General features: G+C 42.1%; 1 protein-coding gene across 1 annotated transcript; it reads left to right on the forward strand.

Moving 5' to 3' along the window:
* The first annotated feature begins 661 nt into the window (after nucleotides 1–661).
* LOC132499484 (phospholipase B-like 1) lies at nucleotides 662–3,725 on the forward strand. Its single transcript, XM_060114162.1, is given in 2 exon segments — nucleotides 662–694; nucleotides 2,382–3,725. Coding segments are annotated over 2 exon segments (1,377 nt in total).
* Nucleotides 3,726–21,662: the final 17,937 nt, after the last annotated feature.

Genomic DNA, 21,662 nt, shown 5'->3' on the forward strand with positions numbered 1-21,662 from the left:
GAACCTGCCCTTCAGAACTCAGGGAAGGAGGACATGGTTGCCTTCATTATCACAGATCATGCTGGACCTGTTCTCTCTAACCACCCAGGGCCAAGTCTTTCTGTAAAAACAGACTTTAGCATCCAGTATTGTAATGTCCTTTTTGAAGTCTTTTTTTTCTTCAAAATATTCTTTTCACATTTCAGTTGTCAGAAATTTTATAAAGAACTTCGATTCTGCCCTTTATTAAGCCTTTGCCTGAACAGCATCTGTGTCCTCATAGTGGATCTTTGGAAAGACAGCAGTTTATTTCAAGGATAACAAGCTGGGGTCCAAACCCTCACATGGAAACCAAGTGCCCCTAAAACTGAGTTCTTCTGCTGAGTGTATGATTAACCTCTCTATCCAAAACTTTATTACCTTTCTTGTCCCACACCTGTTCCCCTGAAGATTAAGGAGTATGAAAGAAAAGGGGGGATTAAAACCAAGCAGGACCCTGTGGGGCCCTCCTGTTGCAGGAAAGGGGACCCCTTCCAGGTCCCAAAAGTGGGCTCCTGTCTAACGCTCAGAAATGAATTGTCTGAGGAGACACACATGCTGACAAAGCAAGAGACTTGATTGGGGAGGGGCGCCCGGGTGGAGAGCAGGAGGGTAAGGGAACCCAGGAGGACCACTCTGCCACATGGCTCACCGTCTCCGGTTTTATGGTGATGGGGTTAGTTTCCAGGTTGTCTCTGGACAATCATTCTGACTCAGGGTCCTTCCTGGTGGCACACACATCACTCAGCCAAGATGGATTCCAGTGAGGAGGATTCTGGGAGGTTGGTAAGACATATGGACTGGCGTCTCCTTTTGACTTTTCCCGAATTCTTCTGGTGGGTGCTGGCTTGTTTTTCATGTTCCTTACCAGGACCTCCTGTCACAAAATAACTCATGCAAATGGTTACCTTGGTGCCTGGCCATGGTGAGCAGTTTCAGTCAGTGTTTCCCCTAACACTCTCAGGTACCAAAGCCCCTCCATGTCCCTTGTTTCTTGCTTGTATAAAAAGGCTTTAGTCTCCTAGGCCTTCCCTGAGTTCCAAAGATCAGGCACAGGCAGTTACTAATTAGAGAAGTGAGGGAATGCAGAAACAAAGGAAAAACAATTAAACAAAAAAAGTAATGACAAAAGTTCAGTGATAAAACAGAGTCCTAGTTCCTCCTCGATGGATATATATAACAATCTGATATCTTTGAGTTATTCTTCAGGAACTAAGACACTCACTGCCACCTGCCCCTCGGGTGGAGGATAGTGACTACATGGTGACCACAAACACATAGACCACAGACTGGTTGGAACCAGAAAGTTGATGATTGAGATTCCCAAAGCACCACCCTGTTACCTCACCACCAACCAATCAGAAGAAAATCATGAATCCTGCAGCCCTCACTCCAAATGTTGCCTTTAAAAATGCTCCCCTGAAAACCATCAAGGAGTTCAAGTCTTTTGAGCATGAGCTTCCCATACTCCTTGCTGGGCCCTGCAATAAATGATGTTCTTTCCTTCACCACAACCCAGTGTCAGTAAGTTGGCTTTGCTTTGTGGTGGGTGAGCAGACCCAAGTTCGATTCAATAACAACAGCAGATGGCAGTAATTCAAAGAAATCTCCTTCACCTTGCATCTAGAAAGATGCTCTTCTTCTGAGAGAGTGTCTAGTAAGTCAAGATTCAATTATTAAAACACAACCATTACATCTGTGTGATGAAAGACACTATGCAATCTGAGAGGCCAAGGGAGAGCATCTGAAAGAATTTTGTTCTATGCCAAGAAAAACTATCACTACGTTTAGAAACCATGAGATCATCTTTTTTTATTCCTTATACTGAAATAACATTTAAGAATCTAAGGCTTTAAGTTTATACTTATTTCCTCAAGTCCAGATGTCTTTATAAATTTGTCGATGCTGAATAATGTTTGGATGAGTTTAACAGTCACTGCTCTGAGTCAGCACAGTGCTTTGGCTTATGTAGGATCTGCATAAAACCACTTCTCCAGTCCTTCTCCTGCATTTACCATTTACTAAGCAGGTGACTTTGGACAAGTTACCTGTTATATTGTGACTTATGATAAGAAATATATATATTTGGTCTTCATCCCTGGTCCAGGCACAAAGCTCCTAAAACCCTTGAAATTTCCTAAGTGTTGAGAGGGATAAAGCTGTCTTTTGTTATGTCAATGAGGTGACTTTCAAAAAGCCCCTAGGTAACCTAAGAATGGGGGCTGGTTGCCAGGGGAACAAACCACGTGATAGAATAGTTGCAACTTTCACTTCTACCCACTCCCCACAACTTCCCAGGTAGGAAGAGTAGCTAGAGATTTAGTTCAATCACCAATGCCCGAGGGTTATCTCACTGTGTGCAGCGGCGGCAGATCCACCAGGGCCATAGCCTGAGACATATATATGACCACTTCACAAACCTCTACCCACAGCTGATTAATAAACGTTCCGTGGTGGATAAAGTACAGGAGTTTTTAACGAAGCAAGATCAGTGGGCCCGGGATAACATCAAAAATTACAAGGATGACCCATTTTGGAGACACACAGGCTATGTTATGGAACAAATGGATGGGCTATATGTAGGAGCAACAAAGAGGGCTATAGTAGAAGGAACAAAGCCCATAACCCTGTTCCAGATTCAGTTCCTGAATGCTGTTGGAGATCTGCTGGACCTGATTCCCTCACTTTCTCCCACAAAAAACTTCGGCCTGGAGTTTTTTAAGAGATGGGACATGGGACATTGCTCTGCTCTTATTAAGGTTCTTCCTGGATTTGAGAACATCTTTTTTGCTCACTCAAGCTGGTACACGTATGCTGCCATGCTCAGGATATATAAACACTGGGACTTCAACATCAGTGATAAAGACACCAGCAGTAGTCGCCTCTCTTTCAGCAGTTACCCAGGGTTTTTGGAGTCTCTGGACGACTTTTACCTTCTCAGCAGTGGTTTGGTATTGCTGCAGACCACAAACAGCATGTATAATAAAACCCTACTGCAGCACGTGGTACCCCAGACTCTCCTGGCCTGGCAAAGAGTCCGGGTGGCCAATATGATGGCAAACGGAGGCAAGCAGTGGGCAGAGGTCTTTTCAAAATACAACTCTGGCACATATAACAATCAGTACATGGTCCTGGACCTGAAGAAGGTAAATCTGAACTACAGCCTTGATAAAGGCACTCTGTACATTGTGGAGCAAATTCCTACATATGTAGAATGTTCTGAACAAACTGACGTTCTGCGGACAGGATACTGGCCCTCCTACAACATTCCTTTCCATGAAAAAATCTACAACTGGAGTGGCTATCCAATGTTGGTTAAGAAGCTGGGTTTGGACGACTCTTATGATCTGGCTTCACGAGCCAAAATCTTCCGGCGTGACCAAGGGAAAGTGACTGATATGGAATCCATGAAATATATCATGCGATACAACAATTACAAGAATGATACTTACAGTAACGGTGATCCCTGCAATACCATCTGCTGCCGTGAGGACCTGAACTCACTGAATCCAAGTCCTGCAGGTTGCTATGACACCAAGGTGGCAGATACCTACCTGGCATCCAAGTACACAGCCTAGGCCATTAGTGGGCCCACAGTACAAGGTGGCCTCCCTGTTTTTCACTGGAGCCGTTTCAACAAAACTCTCCATGAGAGCATGTCAGAGGCCTACAACTTTGATTTTATTACCATGAAACCAATTCTGTAACTTGACATAAAATGGAGGGAGATGAGATACCAAGGGCACTATTTTAACTACGTTTTCCCATTCAGAATTAGTCTTAATAAAATATATTCAATCTAAAAAAAAAAAAAAAAAAAAAAAGGTTGGGGTTCAGAGAGCCTCCAGGTTGGTGAACACATGGAGATTCAGGGAGAATGCACCACTGCAGAAGGCATGGAAACTCCACACCATTTCCCCATACCCTGCACTGGGCATCTTTCCATCTGGCTATTCCTAAGTTATACCCTTTTATATTAACTGGTAATCTCATAAATAAAATGTTTCCCAAGTTCTGTGAGCCATCCTAGCAAATAAATAAAACCCAAGGAGAGGGTAGTGGGAACCTCCGATTTATAGTAAGTCAGAAGCACAGATAACAACCTGACATCAGATGCAGTTGGCATCTGAAATGGGTGAGGGAGCAGTATGGTAGAACTGAGCCCTTAACCTGCGGGATCTGATAGGACATTCAGCTGTTGTCAGAGAATTGCTTGGTGGTATCAGACACATGTTGAAGTTGTGTCGGAATTATATACCTAACCATTCTGGCTTCCATTTCCTCATCTGTAAGTCGGGTATGAGGATGAAATAAGACAAAACATGCAAGCTGTTAGTAACGTTACTACGACCTAAGGACTGAGGTACAGAGACAGCGAGACTGGTCCTGCCCTAGAGGGGCTGCAGAAGGTGGTACAGACCCCTGAACCCAGTGATGTCTGCTTAGGGACTGTACAGTCAGAGCACAAAGCTAGACCTCCAAAGATGCTTTTCTTTCGGACCCACATCAAGCTTCAAAAAAATGAGTAAGTCCCTAATTGGCCATAATGGGCAAAACCCAAGAGCTTGTTGTACAGACAGTCAGCCACAGCTCCCAGTCATCCACGTGATCACAAGGGTACACAACTGATACACCTACAATTGCTCTGTACCCAGACAACCATTCTGCTTTTCACTTCCAGTACAGTATTCCATAAATTACATGAGAGATTCAACACTTTGTTATAAAATAGGCTTTGTGTCAGATGATTTTGCCAATTGTAACCTAATGTAAGTGTTCTGAGCACATGTAATTGTAGGCTATGATATTCAGTGGGCTAGGTGTCTTAAATGCATTTTCAACTTATGATATTTTCAACTAATAATGGCTCTATTGGGATGTAACCCCATGGTAAATCAAGGAAGATTTGTGCTAAGTCAGTGATTTCATTTACTTGCATGTCAAAGGCCTAACTGCCAATTTCATCATGATCTGCTTCAGCAAATTAGGGGAAATGTCAACAGTTTGGGTGTCGATAATGTTTTGACAGAGACCCTGTCCTCAGTTTGAAACTGTAAACCTACTCGACCATTCCTAGGACATATGGCCTCACTGAGGCCTAATTATATGGGGTGGTTTTGCTTGGCAGTACAAAAGCAGCCTTACAGAATACCTTATATAGGCCTTTGTCTTGGAGAAAATTCAAATTCTGATCAAGTTCCAGCCTTTCTCAAAAGAGCTTCTTTGCTCTAAAGAGATCCCAGTGTCCACTGCATTTCAGGATGACAGGTTCCCCCACAGTTTCCATTGGCAAGAACCTTGCGCACAGGAAGTACAAATACCCAGCACCATGTTTCACAACGCAGCTGATGAGGGCTTCCATTTATTGGGATGCTGTGCTGAATGGTTGACAAATTTTAACTCAGTCTTTATAATTCCATTTTACACTGAGTAATTCGAGGCTCAGTGAGAGTGAGTAACCTGCGCAAAATGATCCGACTAACAAGAAGGGAGCCAGGATTTGAGCACACATCTGATTTAAAAGCCAAAGAATACATAAACACTTGTTTTTATGTTCCCAGCACCTAAACTAGACCCAGTGTAAGCAAAGAGACATATTCATAATCCTGCTAATAGGAATTTTCTTTAATTCCTATTAACAAGAAATCATCTGATGTCTAAACCTGGGGTGGGGGGTAATGACTACACATCTTCACCTGGTTGTAGTTACAGCCCATGCTACCATACTCTTGTTTGGATTAAAACAAGAGTTTTAATTACAGTAAGTCCCCTACATACGAACCTTCAAGTTGCAAACTTTCAAAGATGTGAACGTGCCTTAGCATGACCAATCAAGTGTTAGTTCACGTGTCTGGCATACATTGTCACGTACGTGCATCCTCTAAAGTGATTGTGCTTTTGTGTACTGTACTGTACAGTACTGTATAGAGTAAAGCAGCACAGTGTCTATTTCAAGTCCAAGATGTCCAGAAGCAAGCATAAAAGCAGTGATGATGTAGCTGTACTGCTAAAGAAGCACCAAGAGATAACGATGGAAACAAAAGTGAAAATAATTGAGAGAGTGGAGTCAGGCGAAAATATGGTAGACGTCACTCGTTCTTATAACATGAGTCATTCAACCACCGGCACAATTCTAAAGAATGAGGACAAGATCATGAAACATGTGACGTCTGCTGTGCCGACGATGTCAACAATAATATTGAAGAAGCATGGAAAAATGATGGAGGAAATGGAGAAACTTCTCAATGTGTGGATGCAGGATCAGCATCAGCATCGAGTCTCACTCAGCTTAATGCTGATTCAAGAGAAAGCTAAAAGGCTTTATGAAGACTTGAAGAAGGAACATGGCGAAGAATCAGAGGGTGCATGTTTTAATGCTAGCCATGGCTGGTTTCATCGGTTCAAGGCTAGAGCCAACTTCACAATGTAAAAGTAAGTGACGAAGGAGCGAGTACAGATACGGTAGCTGCCTGGGAATTTCCTGAAACACTTAGATAAATTATTGATGAAGGCACGTATTTACCTGAGCAGGTTTTTAATGTGCATGAGACAGGACTGTACTGGAAGAGGATGCCAGACCAAAGTTACATCAGTAAGGAGGAAAAGTTGACGCCAGGCTGTAAAGCAGCAAAAGATAAGCTAACTCTGTTGTTTGGTGGCAGTGCTTCTGGCGATATGAAGCTGAAGCCTTTCTTAGTTTATCATTGAGAGAACCCAAGATGCCTCAAAACCCTAGCCAAGGGCTCTCTTCCTGTTTGAAAGAATCTTTGCCCACAGTTTGTTCAAAATTTTCGTAGATTTGAGAAAGTGAATGAGGAGTCCAAAGAGGTCTTCAGCAACTTAGAGACCCTCAGTGAGAAGCTGGAGCTAGATCTGCAAGAGGACGACTTCATTGAACTCCTTGCTGTGCAACATGAGGAGCTTACTAATGAAGACCTGATGGAATTGGAGGCCCAGAGAAAGGACGAAGAGAGACAAGAGGAGGAAGAAATAACTGAAGAACTGAAGAGATTCACAACACAGAAAATGGCAAGGGGAGTTTCTTTATTTGAGGAGGCACTGTTAGTTTTTGAGGCACAGGACCCGAACGTAGGACGGTACACGAAGGCTGCAGCAGCCATTCAGAATGTAATCCAGTGCTACCGTGTCATCTATGACAAGAAAAAGAGAACTACTACCCAGACATCACTGGGTCATTTTTTTCAAGAGGGTAAATGGAGTTGAACCCAGCAAGGAACCAGGCCCTGTGCCATTAATGTCAGGTGTGAGTGAACTTGTAGCTTGCCCTCCATCTCCTATTACTGACGATCCTTCAGCTCTACCATCTCCCACCTCCTCTCCCTCCTCCAGTCAGTAACTCTTCTTGCCTGTTCACTTGCTACCTGCCCCTGTATGCCAGCTGTTGTACTGTACTACTGTACTTTTCAAGGTACTGTACCATAAGATTAAAAATGTTTTCTTTATATTTTGTTTGTTTTTTATGTAGTAGTTGTGTAAAAAGAATTATAAACCTATTACAGTACAGTACTATATAGCCGATTGTGTTAGTTGGGTACCTAGGCTAACTTTGTTGGACTTACCAACAAATAGGACTTATGAATGCACTCTCAGCATGGAACTCGTTTATATGTAGGGGACTTACTATACTGAAAAAACTCACACTGATCAATTTTTCCTCCACAGTCTTCAAAATACCAAGAAAGACATAAAATAAAATATCTTTTCTCTTATATGCAGTTGTGGACTCTCTGAAACTTGCTTATGAGTGTCCACGGACCACAGGTTAAGAACCCATGGCCTCGATCAGGAGGAGAGACTAAGACTGGGGCCATGTCCCTCCCACATTGGAGGCCTGGTTATTTTTCGTTAGGAGAAAGTTGATGGGCTTCTGAGGTAGTTGATCTCACTATAGCTTAAGGGCAACAAATAGCACTTCAAACCAGGAGTTGGCAAACTACCATCTTTGGGTCAAATCCAGTCCTCCACCTGCTTTTGTAAGTGAAGTTTTATGAGAACACACCCATGCCCCTTTGTTGATATTTTCTCTATGGCTGCTTTCATGCTGTAATGGCTGAGTTGAGTGACAGAGATCATATGACCTGCAGAGCCAAAAACTTTTACTCTCTGGCCCTTTATATAAAGTTTTCTAGTCCCTTGCTAAATTATCCTCTCCCTCTACAGGCAGCACACTCCTCTTTGCTGTTCTCTGAATTCCTGAGCCAGGGAGAGCAGCAGACCTACCACGGTGAATATAAGCCCTGCAAGAGCAAAGTCCTCATCAGCTGGTTTCCCGGGGTGCTTCCTTCACGTCATGCACTGGCTCAGAAACTCAAGACTGATTTTGCTCAAGTATAGGAGATAGTTAAATGTAATGTCTTAAAACCTTGAAGCTTTGTTCAAATTCCTACTCAGCTAGCTACTTCCTAGCTTTGTGACCTTGGGAAAAAAATCTTTACTTCTCTGTGCTTCAGATTCTTTATCTTTAAAATGAAGATGACAATGATACCGCCCACTTGACAGGGTCATTGATAGAATTAAACAAGTGAATCCATGGGAAAGTTATGTTTAGCCCAGAGCTTGATTTGTAGTTAAGTACTGTCTAAGAACTAGCTCTTTTTTTTTTTTTTTTTTTTGCGGTACGCGGGCCTCTCACTGTTGTGGCCTCTCCCGTTGCGGAGCACAGGCTCCGGACGTGCAGGCCCAGCGGCCATGGCTCATGGGCCTAGCCGTTCCCCGGCATGTGGGATCTTCCCGGACCGGGGCACGAACCCATGTCCCCTGCATCGGCAGGCGGACTCTCAACCACTGCGCCACCAGGGAAACCCAAGAACTAGCACTTTTAAGTGTAGTCATTGTCAAAACTAGAAGTCAGGTCAAAGAGGGCCCAGATTTTTGAGAGAAACAAATTAATGCATTTCAGCCTCTAACTGAACACTACTTTGTTTTAATTTAATTTTTTTAAATTTATGTTTACTTTCTCAGGGATGTCCTCCTGCTCCACTGTCCAGTAATGTTGGAAGAATAGCTTAATATTTTTAAAACTTGAAGATACAGTTGACAGAACTTGTCTTTCTATTGTCTTTATGGTTCTACAACAAAGTGTTGTAAGAAATATGAGAATGAAGATTCTAAGTTAAAAGGAAGGCTTTAACTGTAATCTTGACTTGCTATAATTATAGTAACAATTTTGGATCTACCAAAATAATTTATGATCTTTACATTTTCTTGTGGAAAAACTATACTGATAACTGCATATTTCAATTAAAATACTTACAAGTACTAACTTAGGGCATCAAGAAAGAAACACAGAAACCTGACTCTGGAGAGAGAAGCAATCTTGAAAGCTGCAGGTTTATGGAATGTTTTGCATTTGTCTCATTTTTATATTTTTTTTGTTCATTGTAAAACTGAAGATGGGAAAAGAGTAGCAGAAAATGTTACAGACGGAGCTTACAGTAGAATACGATGGAAAAGCAGTGTTCTTGGGGTTAACTCCACCCACCTTTACTTGGCTATTATAAATATCACCGCCTCTTTTCATCACAGACCAATGCTCCAATCTTGTCACACTTCCACAGAACCATGTGTGTAGTCCTCATTTGAAACATAAATCAGAGTAACTATGCTAACTGAATGAGAAGTAAAGGATCAATTCCAGTAAGAAGGCATCTATATCAGTGCAGTAATCGAAATGCTTAACACATTAAGAAGAAGATGGTCTTCTAGCCTATGTTGTCTTTTCAACCTACATCTTACCAAGCACTCTTTACATTTAGATAGATAGACATTTTCTGTATAGAAAACAACAGAAAGTTTTTCTTTCATAGTTCTGGAGGCCAGAAGTCTGAAATCAAGCAGGAGCAGGTTTGATTCCTTCTGGAGGCTCTGAGGGACCATTCATTTCATACATTTCTACTACCTTCTGGTGGCTGCTGACAATGCTTGGGGGATTTTTGTTTGTAACTGTGTAACTGCAAATCGGCCTTCATCTCCACGTGGCCTTCTCTGTGTCTCCTCTTCTTCTTGTAAGGACACTTCTCATTGCAGTGGGACTCACTTGGATAATCCTGGGTGATCTCATTTCAAGATGACTTAATTACATCTACAAAGACTCTTTTTTCCAAATAAGGTCATATTCACAGTTTCTGGGTGGACTTATCTTTTGGGAGGCCACCATTCAATCCACTACAAATATTAAGTGAAAACATGTTATCCTGGAGAAATTACAGCTGCCCAGAAACTAGACCATCATCAGTAATTTCTTCTTCTAGCCCTTTCCAGCTTCCTATTGGATCACTCATCTCCTATCTAATCAACAGGGGGAACAGACATTCCTATCCCAAACAGATCTCAGGCAATCTTTTTAAATTTTTTCCCCATGGTCATTCCCATAGTTAAGTGGGGAAGCAGGGACTGAACCAAAGTACTTGGGTTGAAATCCCAGCTTTTCCACTTATCATCTGTGTGACCTTGGGCAAGTTACTCATCTCTCTGTTCATCAGTTTCCCATGTGTCATTTCGGAGTAATAAGGTTATAAGGATTAAAGGAATTAATATATATAAAGTGCTTAGAACAGCCTGTGACACATAGTAGCTATTCATGAGTGCTAGCTGTTATTCTTGTTCTATTGTAAAGTCAAAACATTTAATATCTTTAAATGAAAAACCTAGTCCTAGTCATTTTTATTTTAAAGTCACTTTATATCAACTTTAAAGCCCAAACCTAAGTTTAATAAGAAAGGAAGGAAGGAAAGAAGGAAGGAGGGAAGGAGGGAAGGGAGGGAGGGAGGGAGGAAAAGGGGGAAGGGGTAAGAGAGAGCTGACTGAACATACAGGGTTTTTCTCTAAGGAATCATCTATCACCAAATCTTGTCACTTCTGATTCCTGAATATTTCCTGAATCCTTCCACTTCTCTCTATAGCCGCTGCTGTAGTTCTGGCCCTTAGCCTTCTCTCTCCTCCTCTACTGAAACAACTCCCAGAGAAATCATTCTAAAATATTATACTGTTGGTCTCACTTCTCTGTTTAAAACATTCTGTTACCGAACCAAACTTTGGTCCACTCATCTGCGTTCAGTAAAGCCAATCTACTGACACTGGGTTGTGGTGAAAGAAAGTGCAGTGTTTACTGCAGGTGCCAAACAAGGAATTCGGCTCTTTTGAGCATTAGCCACCAGAATTCCTTGTTTGGCACCTGCAGTAAACACTACACTTGCCTTCACCACAACCTGGTGTCAGTAGATTGGTTTTACTGCACACGGGTGAGCAGACACAAATTCCGTTCAGCAACAATTCCACTGACCCCCACTGCTTCAAATAAAGCCTAAATGGGACCCCCAAGGCCCCTCAGGGTCTCAGCACTCCCAGACTCAGCCTTCTAAGGTCCAGCCACCCTGAATTCTTGTAGTCTGTTGGAAGCCCCACATTCTCTTTTCTCTAGATCCTCTGCTTAGGACATTCTGACCCTTCCCAGATCTCCCTTCTGCTCTGGAAACTAATTGTTATACACTCAAATTCTCAGCTTAGTTATCACTGCCTCCGGGAACTTTTCCCTTGTCCCCACATCTGAGATAAGCCTCCTCTTCTGTGCTCCCATGCACCTTGATCACCACTGTAACAAGCTGTTTTGTAATTACCCAGATTTCCTGACCTCCTGTAAGCTCATTGAGGATGGGAGCTCTGTTCCCAGCACCTAGCACAGTTCTTGGCACATAGCTGGCCCTGCATATATAGTGAACTACTCAGATTTTCAAATGCTTGAAAATTAATTTGTCCAGGACCTTCTCACTTCTGGGATTTCCTCCTGTTAATGATTCTCCTCTGGTCTGCACAGACCTCGACCTTTTCCTCTCCTTCCATTCACTTGGAACTGATTGCCTTGTTGGCCAGACCAGCGTATGATAATTCTCTCAAGCAAGTGGACTTTACTACCCACCATTGTGGAGTAACTCAGGAGCTTTCCAAGTCCCCATGCACACCCCTGTGTCTGGAGTGTGTCTTTTTTCCAACAGGCACCTAAGAGAACTGTGCAGAGGAAGGAGGAAGCAGTGATTTTTCAGGCTGGAAGGGGATGGGAGAGAGTCTTAGACACAAGCTGGCTACATGGTTTCCCACATTGAAGGAAATCAGACTGGTGGGAAAGACTAAAAGGAAGAGGCAGAGAATAAAGGTACACCACACAGTGTACTTCGTCTCATGCTTTGTAGAGGAGGTTGTGGTTGTGGGTTATTCTCCTTTTATGAAAATCACTAATCTTCTCTTTCTTTGGTTCTTTATCATGCTCACAAAGATCAACTTAGGCTATTTCATCAAATCTCTGTGATTAAAAAGCCTGCCCCTCGTAGATGGATAGACATGAAAGGAAGAAAGGGTTTACTTAATGCTGGCTCCCCTAGCAGGATGAGTGCCTGTCATTGTCCTCTGCAGCATGTAGCTTTGCAGGAGCCCCAGAACACCCAGAAGGTGTTCTGCCCACCGCACCCTAAATTAGGAAAGCCAGACTGGCCTGATAATTGAGAACTGCATGATTCCCTGGTTGTGTGATGTGCCCTCAGGATGCATGATGGGCCCTGCTGTGCTCCCAGAGATGCCTCAGGTGAGATGACAGAGCTGTGCTCGGGCTCCAGGTGTGTCTCTGGTACATACAAACCCTTAATTACATGCTAAGGGCATTTTGTTCATATGCAGATAACATGTTTGTTCAAATACGCACAACTGGGACTTCCCTGGTGGCGCAGGGGTTGAGAGTCTGCCTGCTAATGCGGGGGACATGGGTTCGAGCCCTGGTCTGGGAGGATCCCACATGCCGCGGAGCAACTAGACCCGTGAGCCACAACTACTGAGCCTGCACGTCTGGAGCCTGTGCTCCGCAACAAGAGAGGCCGCGATAGTGACAGACCCGCACACCACGATGAAGAGTGGTCCCCGCTTGCCACAACTAGAGAAAGCCCTCGCACAGAAACGAAGACCCAACACAGCAAAAACAAATAAATAAATAAAATACACACACCTGCCCTCTTCATCATTTTCCATATAAGCATGTTTAGTATCTCATATAATTCACAAATCCTAACCTTTAGATAGAGAAAAACCACAAACTGATAGAAGTCTAAGTTCAAGTACATTCCAAAAGATCTACATTTTCTACTCCCCTCTTCCACATTTTGCAATTTTGATGTCATATTTTACATCTTCATGTTTATCCCTTAACTGTTTATTGTAGTTACAGTTGATTTTACAATTTTTGTTTTTTAATCTTCATACTAGCTTATTTAAGTGGTTGATCCACAGCATTTACTATATATTTGCCTTTACTAGTGGGATTTTTCATTTCCTATAAATTCTTACTTCTCATTGCAGCTTTTTCTTTTCCACTTAGAGAAGACCCTTTAAACACTGCTTGTAGGGGCGGTTCAGTTTGATTAACTTTTTTAGCTTTTGCTTGTCTGAGAAGTTCTTTACCTCTCCTTCCATTCTGAGTGATAACCTTGCTGAGTAGAGTTGTGGGGGTCTCCTTTTCAGCACTTTAAATATATCATTACACTCCCTTCTGGCCTGCAAAGTTTCTGCAGAAAAATCAGCTGATAGCCTTATTTGGTTTCCCTTGTATGTGACTCTTTTTCTCTCGCTGCCTTTAGAATTCTCTCTTTATCTTTAACTTTTGCCAGTAAAATTATGATATGTCTTGGTGTGGGTCTCTTTGTGTTCATCTTCTTTGGGACTTTTTTTGTACTTCCCATAGCTGGAAATCTGTTTCCTTCTACAGGATCAGTAAGTTTTCGGCCATAATTTCATGAATAAATTTCAGACCCCTTTCTCTCTGTCTTTTCCTTCTGAGACCTCTATAATGCACACCTTAGTACTCTTGATGTTGTCCCAGAGGTCCCTTAAACTGTCATTTTTTATTTGTTTTTATTTTCACTGTTCTGATTGGGTGATTTCCATTATTCCACCTTCCAGATCACATATGCATTCTTCTGTATCACCTGGTCTATGATTAATTCCTTCTAGTGTGTTTTTCATTTCAGTTATTGTATTCTTCAGCCCTCATTAGTACTTTTTATATTTTCTAGTTCCTTGTTAAAATTCTCACTGTATTCCTCTATTGTTTTCCCAAGTTCAATTAGCATTCTTTTTTTAAAATAGATCTTTATTGGAGTATAATTTCTTCACATACTGTGTTAGTTTCTGTTACACAACAAAGCAAATCAGCCATATGAATACCCATGTCCCCATATGCCTCCCTCTTGAGCCTCCCTCCCATCCTCCCTATCCCACCACTCTAGGTGGTCACAAAGCACAAAACCAATTTCCCTGTGCTATGCTGCTGCTTCGCACCAGCCAACTATTTTACATTCCATAGTGTATATATATCGAGGCTACTCTCTCTTCGCCCCAGCTTCACCCTTCCACCCCATGTCCTAAAGTCCATTTTCTATGTCTACCTCTTTATTCCTGCCCTACAACTAGGTTCATCAGTACCATTTTTTTTTTTAGATTCCATATATATGTGTTAGCATACAGTATTTGTTTTTCTCTTTCTGACTTACTTCACTCTGTATGACAGATTCTAAGTCCATCCACCTCACTGCAAATAACTCAATTTCGTTTCTTTTTATGGCTGAGTAATATTCTATTGTATGTATGTGCCACATCTTCTTTATCCATTCATCTGTCAATGGACATTTATGTTGCTTCCATGTCCTGGCTATTGTAAATAATGCTGCAGTGAACACTGTGGTACATGACTCTTTTAGAATTATGGTTTTCTCAGGGTATATGCCCAGTAGTGGGATTTCTGGGTCATATGGTAGTTCTATTTTTAGTTTTTTAAGGAAACTTCATACTGATTTCCACAGTGGTTGTATCAATTTACATTCCCACCAACACTGCAGGAGGGTTCCCTTTTCACCACACCCTTTCCAGCATTTGTTTCTAGATTTTTTCATAATGTCCATTCTGACCAGCAAGAGGTGATATCTCATTGTAGTTTTGATTTGCATTTCTCTAATAATTAGAGATGTTGAGCACCTTTTCATGTGCCTCTTGGCCATCTGTATGTCCTCCTTGGTGAAATGTCTGTTTAGGTCTTCTGTCCATTTTTTAACTGGATTGTTTGCTTTTTTGATATTGAACTCCATGAGCTATTTGTATATTTTGGAGATTAATCCTTTGTCTGTTGTTTCATTTGCAAATATTTTCTCCCATTCTGAGGGTTGTCTTTTTGTCGTGTTTATGGTTTCCTTTGCTGTGCAAAAACTTTTAAGTTTCATTAAGTCCCATTTGTTTATTTTTGTTTTTATTTCTGTTACTCTAGAAGGTGGGTCAAAAAAGATCATGCTATGGTTTATGTCAAAGAGTGTTTTTCCTATGTTTTCCTCTAAGAGTTTTATAGTGTCTAGTCTTACATTAAAGTCTTTAATCCATTTGGAGTTTTTTCTGTATGGTGTTAGGTAGTGTTCTAATTTCATTCTTTTACATGTAGCTGTCCAGTTTTCCCAGCACCACTTGTTAAAGAGACTCTCTTATCTCCATTGTACATTCTTGCCTCCTTTGTCATAAATTAGGTGCCCATATGCGCGTGGGTTTATCTTTGGGCATTCTATCTTGTACCATTAATCTATATTTCTGTTTTTGTGCCAGTACCATACTGTCTTGATTACTGTAACTTTGTGGTATAGTTTGGAAGTCAGGGAGCCTGATTCCCCCAACTCCATTTTTCTTTCTCAAGATTGCTTTGGCTATTTGGAGTCTTTTGTGTTCCCATATGAATTTTAAGATTTTTTGTTCTAATTCTGTGGAAAATGCCATTGGTAGTTTGATAGAGATTGCACTGAATCTGTAGATTGCTTTGGGCAGTTTAGTCATTTTCACAATATTGATTCTTCCAATCCAAGAAAATGGTATATTTCTCCATCTGTTTATGCCATCTTTGATTTCTTTCCTCAGTGTTTTATACTTTTCTGAGTACAGGTCTTTTGCCTCCTTAGGTAGGTTTATTCCTAGGTATTGTATTCTTTTTGTTGCAGTGGTAAATGAGAGTGTTTCCTTACTTTCCCTTTCGGATATTTCATTGTTGGTGTATAGGAATGCAAGAGATTTCTGTGCATTAATTTTGTATCCTGCAACCTTACCAAATTCATTGATTAGTTCTAATAGTTTTCTGGTGGCATCTTTAGGATTTTCTATGTATAGTGTCATGTCTTTGGCAAACAGTGACAATTTTACTTCTTTTCCAATTTGTATTCCTTTTATTTCTTTTTCTTCTCTGATTGCTATGGCTTGGACTTCCAATACTATGCTGATTAAGAGTGGCGAGAGTGGGGCTTCCCTCGTGGTGCAGTGGTTGAGAGTCCGCCTGCCGATGCAGGGGACACGGGTTCGTGCCCCGGTCCGGGAAGATCCCACATACCGTGGAGCGGCTAGGCCCGTGAGCCATGGCCGCTGAGCCTGCGCGTCCGGGGCCTGTGCTCCACAATGGGAAAGGCCACAACAGTGAGAGGCCCGCGTACCACAAAATAAATAAATAAATAAATAAAGAGTGGCGAGAGTGGACGTCCTTGTCTTGTTCCTGATCCTAGTAGAAATGTTTTCAGTTTTTCACCATTGAGTATGAGGTTTGCTGTGGATTTGTCATATATGGCCTTTATTATGTTTAGATAGGTTCCCTCTATGCCCATTTTCTAGAGAGTTTTTATCATAAATGGGTGTTGAATTTTGTTGAAAGCTTTTTCTGCATCTATTGAGATGATCATATGGTTTTTATTACTTAATTTGTTAATGTGGTGTATCACATTGATTGATTTGCATATATTGAAGAATCCTTGCATCTCTGGGATAAATCCCACTTGATCATGGTGCATGATCCTTTTAATGGGCTGTTGGATTCTGTTTGCTAGTATTTTGTTGAGGATTTTTGCATCTATGTTCATCAGTGATGTTGGTCTTTAATTTTCTTTTCTTGTGATATCTTTTTCTGGTTTTGGTATCAGGGTGATGGTGGCTTCATAGAATAAATTTGGGAGTGTTTCTCCCTCTGCAATTTTTTGGAAGAGTTTGAGAAGGATCAGTGTTAGCTCTTTTCTAAATGTTTGATAGAATTCACCTGTGAAGCCATCTGGTCCTGGACTTTTGTTTGCTGGAAGATTTTTAATTATGGCTTCAATTTCTGTATTTGTGATAGGTCTGTTTATATTTTCTAATTCTTCCTGGTTCAGTCCTGGAAAGTTGTACCTTTCCAAGAATTTGTCCATTTCTTCCAGGTTGTCCATTTTATTGGCATATAGTTGTTGGTAGTAGTCTCTTATAATCCTTTGTATTTCTGCAGTGTCAATTGTGATTTCTCCTTTTTCATTTCTAATTTTATTGATTTGCATCCTCACCCTTTTTTTCTTGATGAATCTGGCTAAGGGTTTATCAGTTTAGTTTATCTTCTCAAAGAACCACCTTTTAGATTTATTGATCTTTGCTATCGTTTTCTTCATTTCTATTTCATTTATTTCTGCTCTGATCTTTACGATTCCTTCCCTCTACTGATTTTGGGTTTTCTTTGTTCTTCTTTCTCTAGTTGTTTTAAGCGTAGGGTTAGATGGTTTATTTGAGATTGTTCTTGTTTTTTGAGTTGAGATTGTATTGGTATAAACTTCCCTCTTAGAACTGCTTTTGCTGTGTCCCATAGGTTTTGGGTGGTTGTGTTTTCGTTGTGATTTGTTTCTATGTATTTTTTTATTTCTTCTTTGATTTCTTCAGTGATATCTTGGTTATTTACTAGCACACTGTTTAGCCTCCACTTATTTCTGTGTTTTACAGTTTTTTTCCTGTAACTGATTTCCAATCTCATAGCACTGTGGTCAGAAAAGACGCTTGGTACAATTTCAATTTTCTTAAATTTACCAAGTCTTGATTTGTGACCCAAGATGTGATCTGTCCTGGAGAATGTTCCATGTGCACTTGAGAAGAAAGTGTATTCTGCCAATTTTGGGTGGAATATTCTATAAATATCAGTTAAATCTATCTGGTCTATTGTGTCATTTAAAGCTTGTGTTTCCTTATTTATTTTCTGTTTGGATGATCTGTCCATTGGTGTAAGTGGGGTGTTAAAGTCCCCTACTATTATTGTGTCACTGTCAATTTCTCCTTTCCTGGTTGTTAGCATTTACCTTATGTATTGAGGTGCTCCTATGTTGGGTGCATAAACATTTATAATTGTTATATCTTCTTCTTGGATTCATTCTTTGATCATTATGTAGTGTCCCTCCTTATCTCTTGTAATAGTCTTTTTTTTTTTTTTTTTTTTTTTTTTTGCAGTACACGGGCCTCTCACTGCTGTGGCCTCTCCCATTGCGGAGCACAGGCTCCGGACGCGCAGGCCCAGCAGCCATGGCCCACGGGCCCAGCCACTCCGCAGCATGTGGGATCCTCCCAGACCGGGGCATGAACCTGCGTCCCCTGCAGTGGACTCCCAACCACTGCGCCACCAGGGAAGCCTGTAATAGTCTTTATTTTAAAGTCTATTTTATCTGATAGAAGTATTGCTACTCCAGCTTTCTTTTGATTTCCATTTGCATGGAATATCTTTTTCCATCCTTTCCTTTTCAGTCTGTGTGTGTCCCTAGGTCTGAAGTGGGTCTCTTGTAGACAGCATATATAAGGGTTTTGTTTTTATATCCATTCAGCCAGTCTGTGTCTTTTGGTTGGGGCATTTAATCCATTTACATTCAAGATTATAATCGATATGTATGTTCCTAATACCATTTTCCTAATTGTTTTGTTTGGGTTTCTTTTTATGGGTCTTTTTCTTCTCTTGTGTTTCCCGCCTAGAGAAGATTCTTTAGCATTTTTTGTAAAGCTGGTTTGGTGGTGCTAAATTCTCTTAGCTTTTGCTTCTCTGAAAAGTTTTGACTTCTCCACCAAGTCTGAATGAGGTCCTTGCTGGGTAGAGTAATCTTGGTTGTAGGTTTTTCTCTTTCCTCACTTATTCTGCCACTCCCTTTTGGCCTGCAGCGTTTCTGCTGAAAAATCAGCTGATAACCTTATGGGGATTCCTTTGTATGTTACTTTTTGTTTTTCACTTGCTGCTTTTAATATTTTTTCTTTGAACTTAATTTTTGTGAGTTTGATTAATATGTGTCTCGGTGTGTTTTTCCTAGGGTTTATCCTGTATGGTACTCTCTGTGCTTCCTTGACTTGGGTGAATATTTCCTTTCCCACGTTAGGGAAGTTTTCCACTATAATCTCCTCAAATATTTTCTCAGACCCTTTCCTTTTCTCTTCTTCTTCTGGGACCCCTATAATTTGAATGTTTGTGCATTTAGTGTTGTCTCAGAAGTCTCTGAGATTGTCTTCAATTCTTTTCATTCTTTTTTCTTTTTCTTTTCTTTTTTTTTTTTTTTTTTTTTTTTTTTTTGAGGTACGTGGGCCTCTCACTGTTGTTGCCTCTCCCGTTGCAGAGCACAGGCTCCGGACGCACAGGCTCAGCTGCCATGGCTCACGGGCCCAGCCGCTCCGCAGCATGTGGGATCTTCCCAGACTAGGGCACGAATCCATGTCCCCTGCATCGGCAGGCAGACTCTCAACCACTGTGCCACCAGGGAAGCCCATTCTTTTTTCTTTATTCCACTCCTCAGCAGTTATTTCCACCATTTTGTCTTGCAGATCACCTATTCGTTCTTCTGCCTCAGTTATTCTGTTAGTGATTCCTTCTAGTGTATTTTTCATTTCAGTTATTGTGTCATTCATCTCTGTTTGTTTGTTCTTTAGTTCTTCTAGATCTTAGTTAAACATTTCTTGTATTTCCTCAGTCCATGCTTCCATTCTATTTCCAAGATTCTGTATCATCTTTATTATCATTACTCTGAATTCTTTTTGCCTATTTCCTCTTCATTTATTTGGTCTTGGAGGTTTTTTTCCTTGCTCCTTTATCTGTGATAAAGTTTTCTTCTGTCTCTCTTTTTTTTTTTTTAATGAGTGGGATTGTGTTCCTGGTTTACTAGTTGTTTGGCCTGAGTCTTCCAACACTGGAGTTTGTAGGCTGTTGGGTAGAGCTGGGTCTTGGTGCAGAGATGAGGAACTCTGTGAGACCTCACTCTCCTGAATATTCCCTGGGGTCTGAGGTTCTCTGTTAGTCCAGTGGTTCAGACTTGGAGCTCCCACCACAGGAGCTTCAGCCTGACCCCTGGCTTGTGAACCAAGATCCCACAAGCCACCTGAGGTGGTGAAAAATAAAATAACAAAGTAAAAAAGAAAATTAGACTAGGAAACTAACAGATATGTTAGGAAGAATATAAAAATTAAAATATAGATGAATCAACAACTGGAAGGTACATCAGTACCACAATAGCAAAAAGAGGAGGAGGGAAAAGAAAAGAAAAAAAGGGTGGGTAAGGCCTTGGCTGTGGAGGGGAGGTCCTAAACAGGGGAGAAGTTTGGGTGGTGGGCCAATGTTCAGGGTCCACAGAGCTGGAAAAGGCTCTGGAGGCTGGGGACGTGGTGTTTAGGCTCAAGGAACAGAAAGGTCCCAGGCGTGCCCCCATCCCTTGTCTCAGAGGGCAGGGGAACTCACCTGGGAGCCCAGCAGGCTTCCTGGGCCCGAGTGAGTGGAGCAAACTCCCTCCTCTCTTCTTCTGCTCCTCCAGTCTGGGAGGGTCCCTCCAGACTGCCTCTCCTGATCTCCCTGGCCTCCCTCCTATGCCCCCAAGGACCTACGTGGCCTGGAGGGGTCTTTGGAGGGCAGGGGATTGGCCTGGCATCTCAGCAGGCTCCCCAGGCCCAAGTGGGTGGGGCAATCACCCTCTGTTCCTCTCCCACTCCTCCTGGATGGCTCCTCCCACATGCTTCTGATCTCCCCAGCCTCTCTCCTATGCCCTCAAGGACCCACGCAGCCTGAAGGGGGCCTTGAAGAGCAGGGGACTGGCCTGGGAGCTCAGCAGGCTCCCCGGCCCATTGGGCCAGGCGATCGCTCTCTGCCCCTCTCCTGCTCTTCCCAGAGAGTCCCTCCCTCCTGCGTCTCCTGATCTCCCGGCCTTTGGGGCGCAGATCCTGTCTGGCGTCTGCTTCTCCTCCCTCCTCAATCCCCCTACGTCCTACCGGTTCACTTTGAGGTTCCTCCTGTCTCCTTGGGCGTCAGAGTCCCCCACCAGCAGCTGGCAGGTGCCCTAGTTGTGGGGAGATGATAACTCTGCATCTTCCCACACCACCATCTTTACTCTGCCTCCAATTAACATTCTTATTACTAATGCTTTGAATTCCTTATCTGGTAAATTATTTACTTCTCTTTCATTAAGCATTCTTCCAGGGAGGGGGGTGTGGTTCTTATTCTTTCATTAGAAACATATTCCTCTGTCTTCTCTGTGAAGAAGGTGAAACACTTACCTATCCCAGTCTTGAAGAGGTGTCCTTGTGTGGGAGCATCCCTATGAAGTCTTCATGTCCCCAGTGGCTTTGTTGGGATAGCTGGATCTAAAATGACTGTGGTTCACATCTTCCCCTGGGGTGTGCTGGCATCTATCACCTTGGTGGGAGGTGGAGCTGGAGAGTCAGGGGCTACAGCCAGAGCCAGGTGTGAGCCAGAGCTTCTCCTATGGTCAGTGGCCATCACTGCCCTGTCAGGGGTGTGGGTTGGTCCCAAGGTTCTGGAGCAGAAACCC

Source organism: Mesoplodon densirostris, chromosome 11 (genome assembly GCF_025265405.1).
Source record: "Mesoplodon densirostris isolate mMesDen1 chromosome 11, mMesDen1 primary haplotype, whole genome shotgun sequence".
NCBI lineage: Eukaryota > Metazoa > Chordata > Mammalia > Artiodactyla > Ziphiidae > Mesoplodon > Mesoplodon densirostris.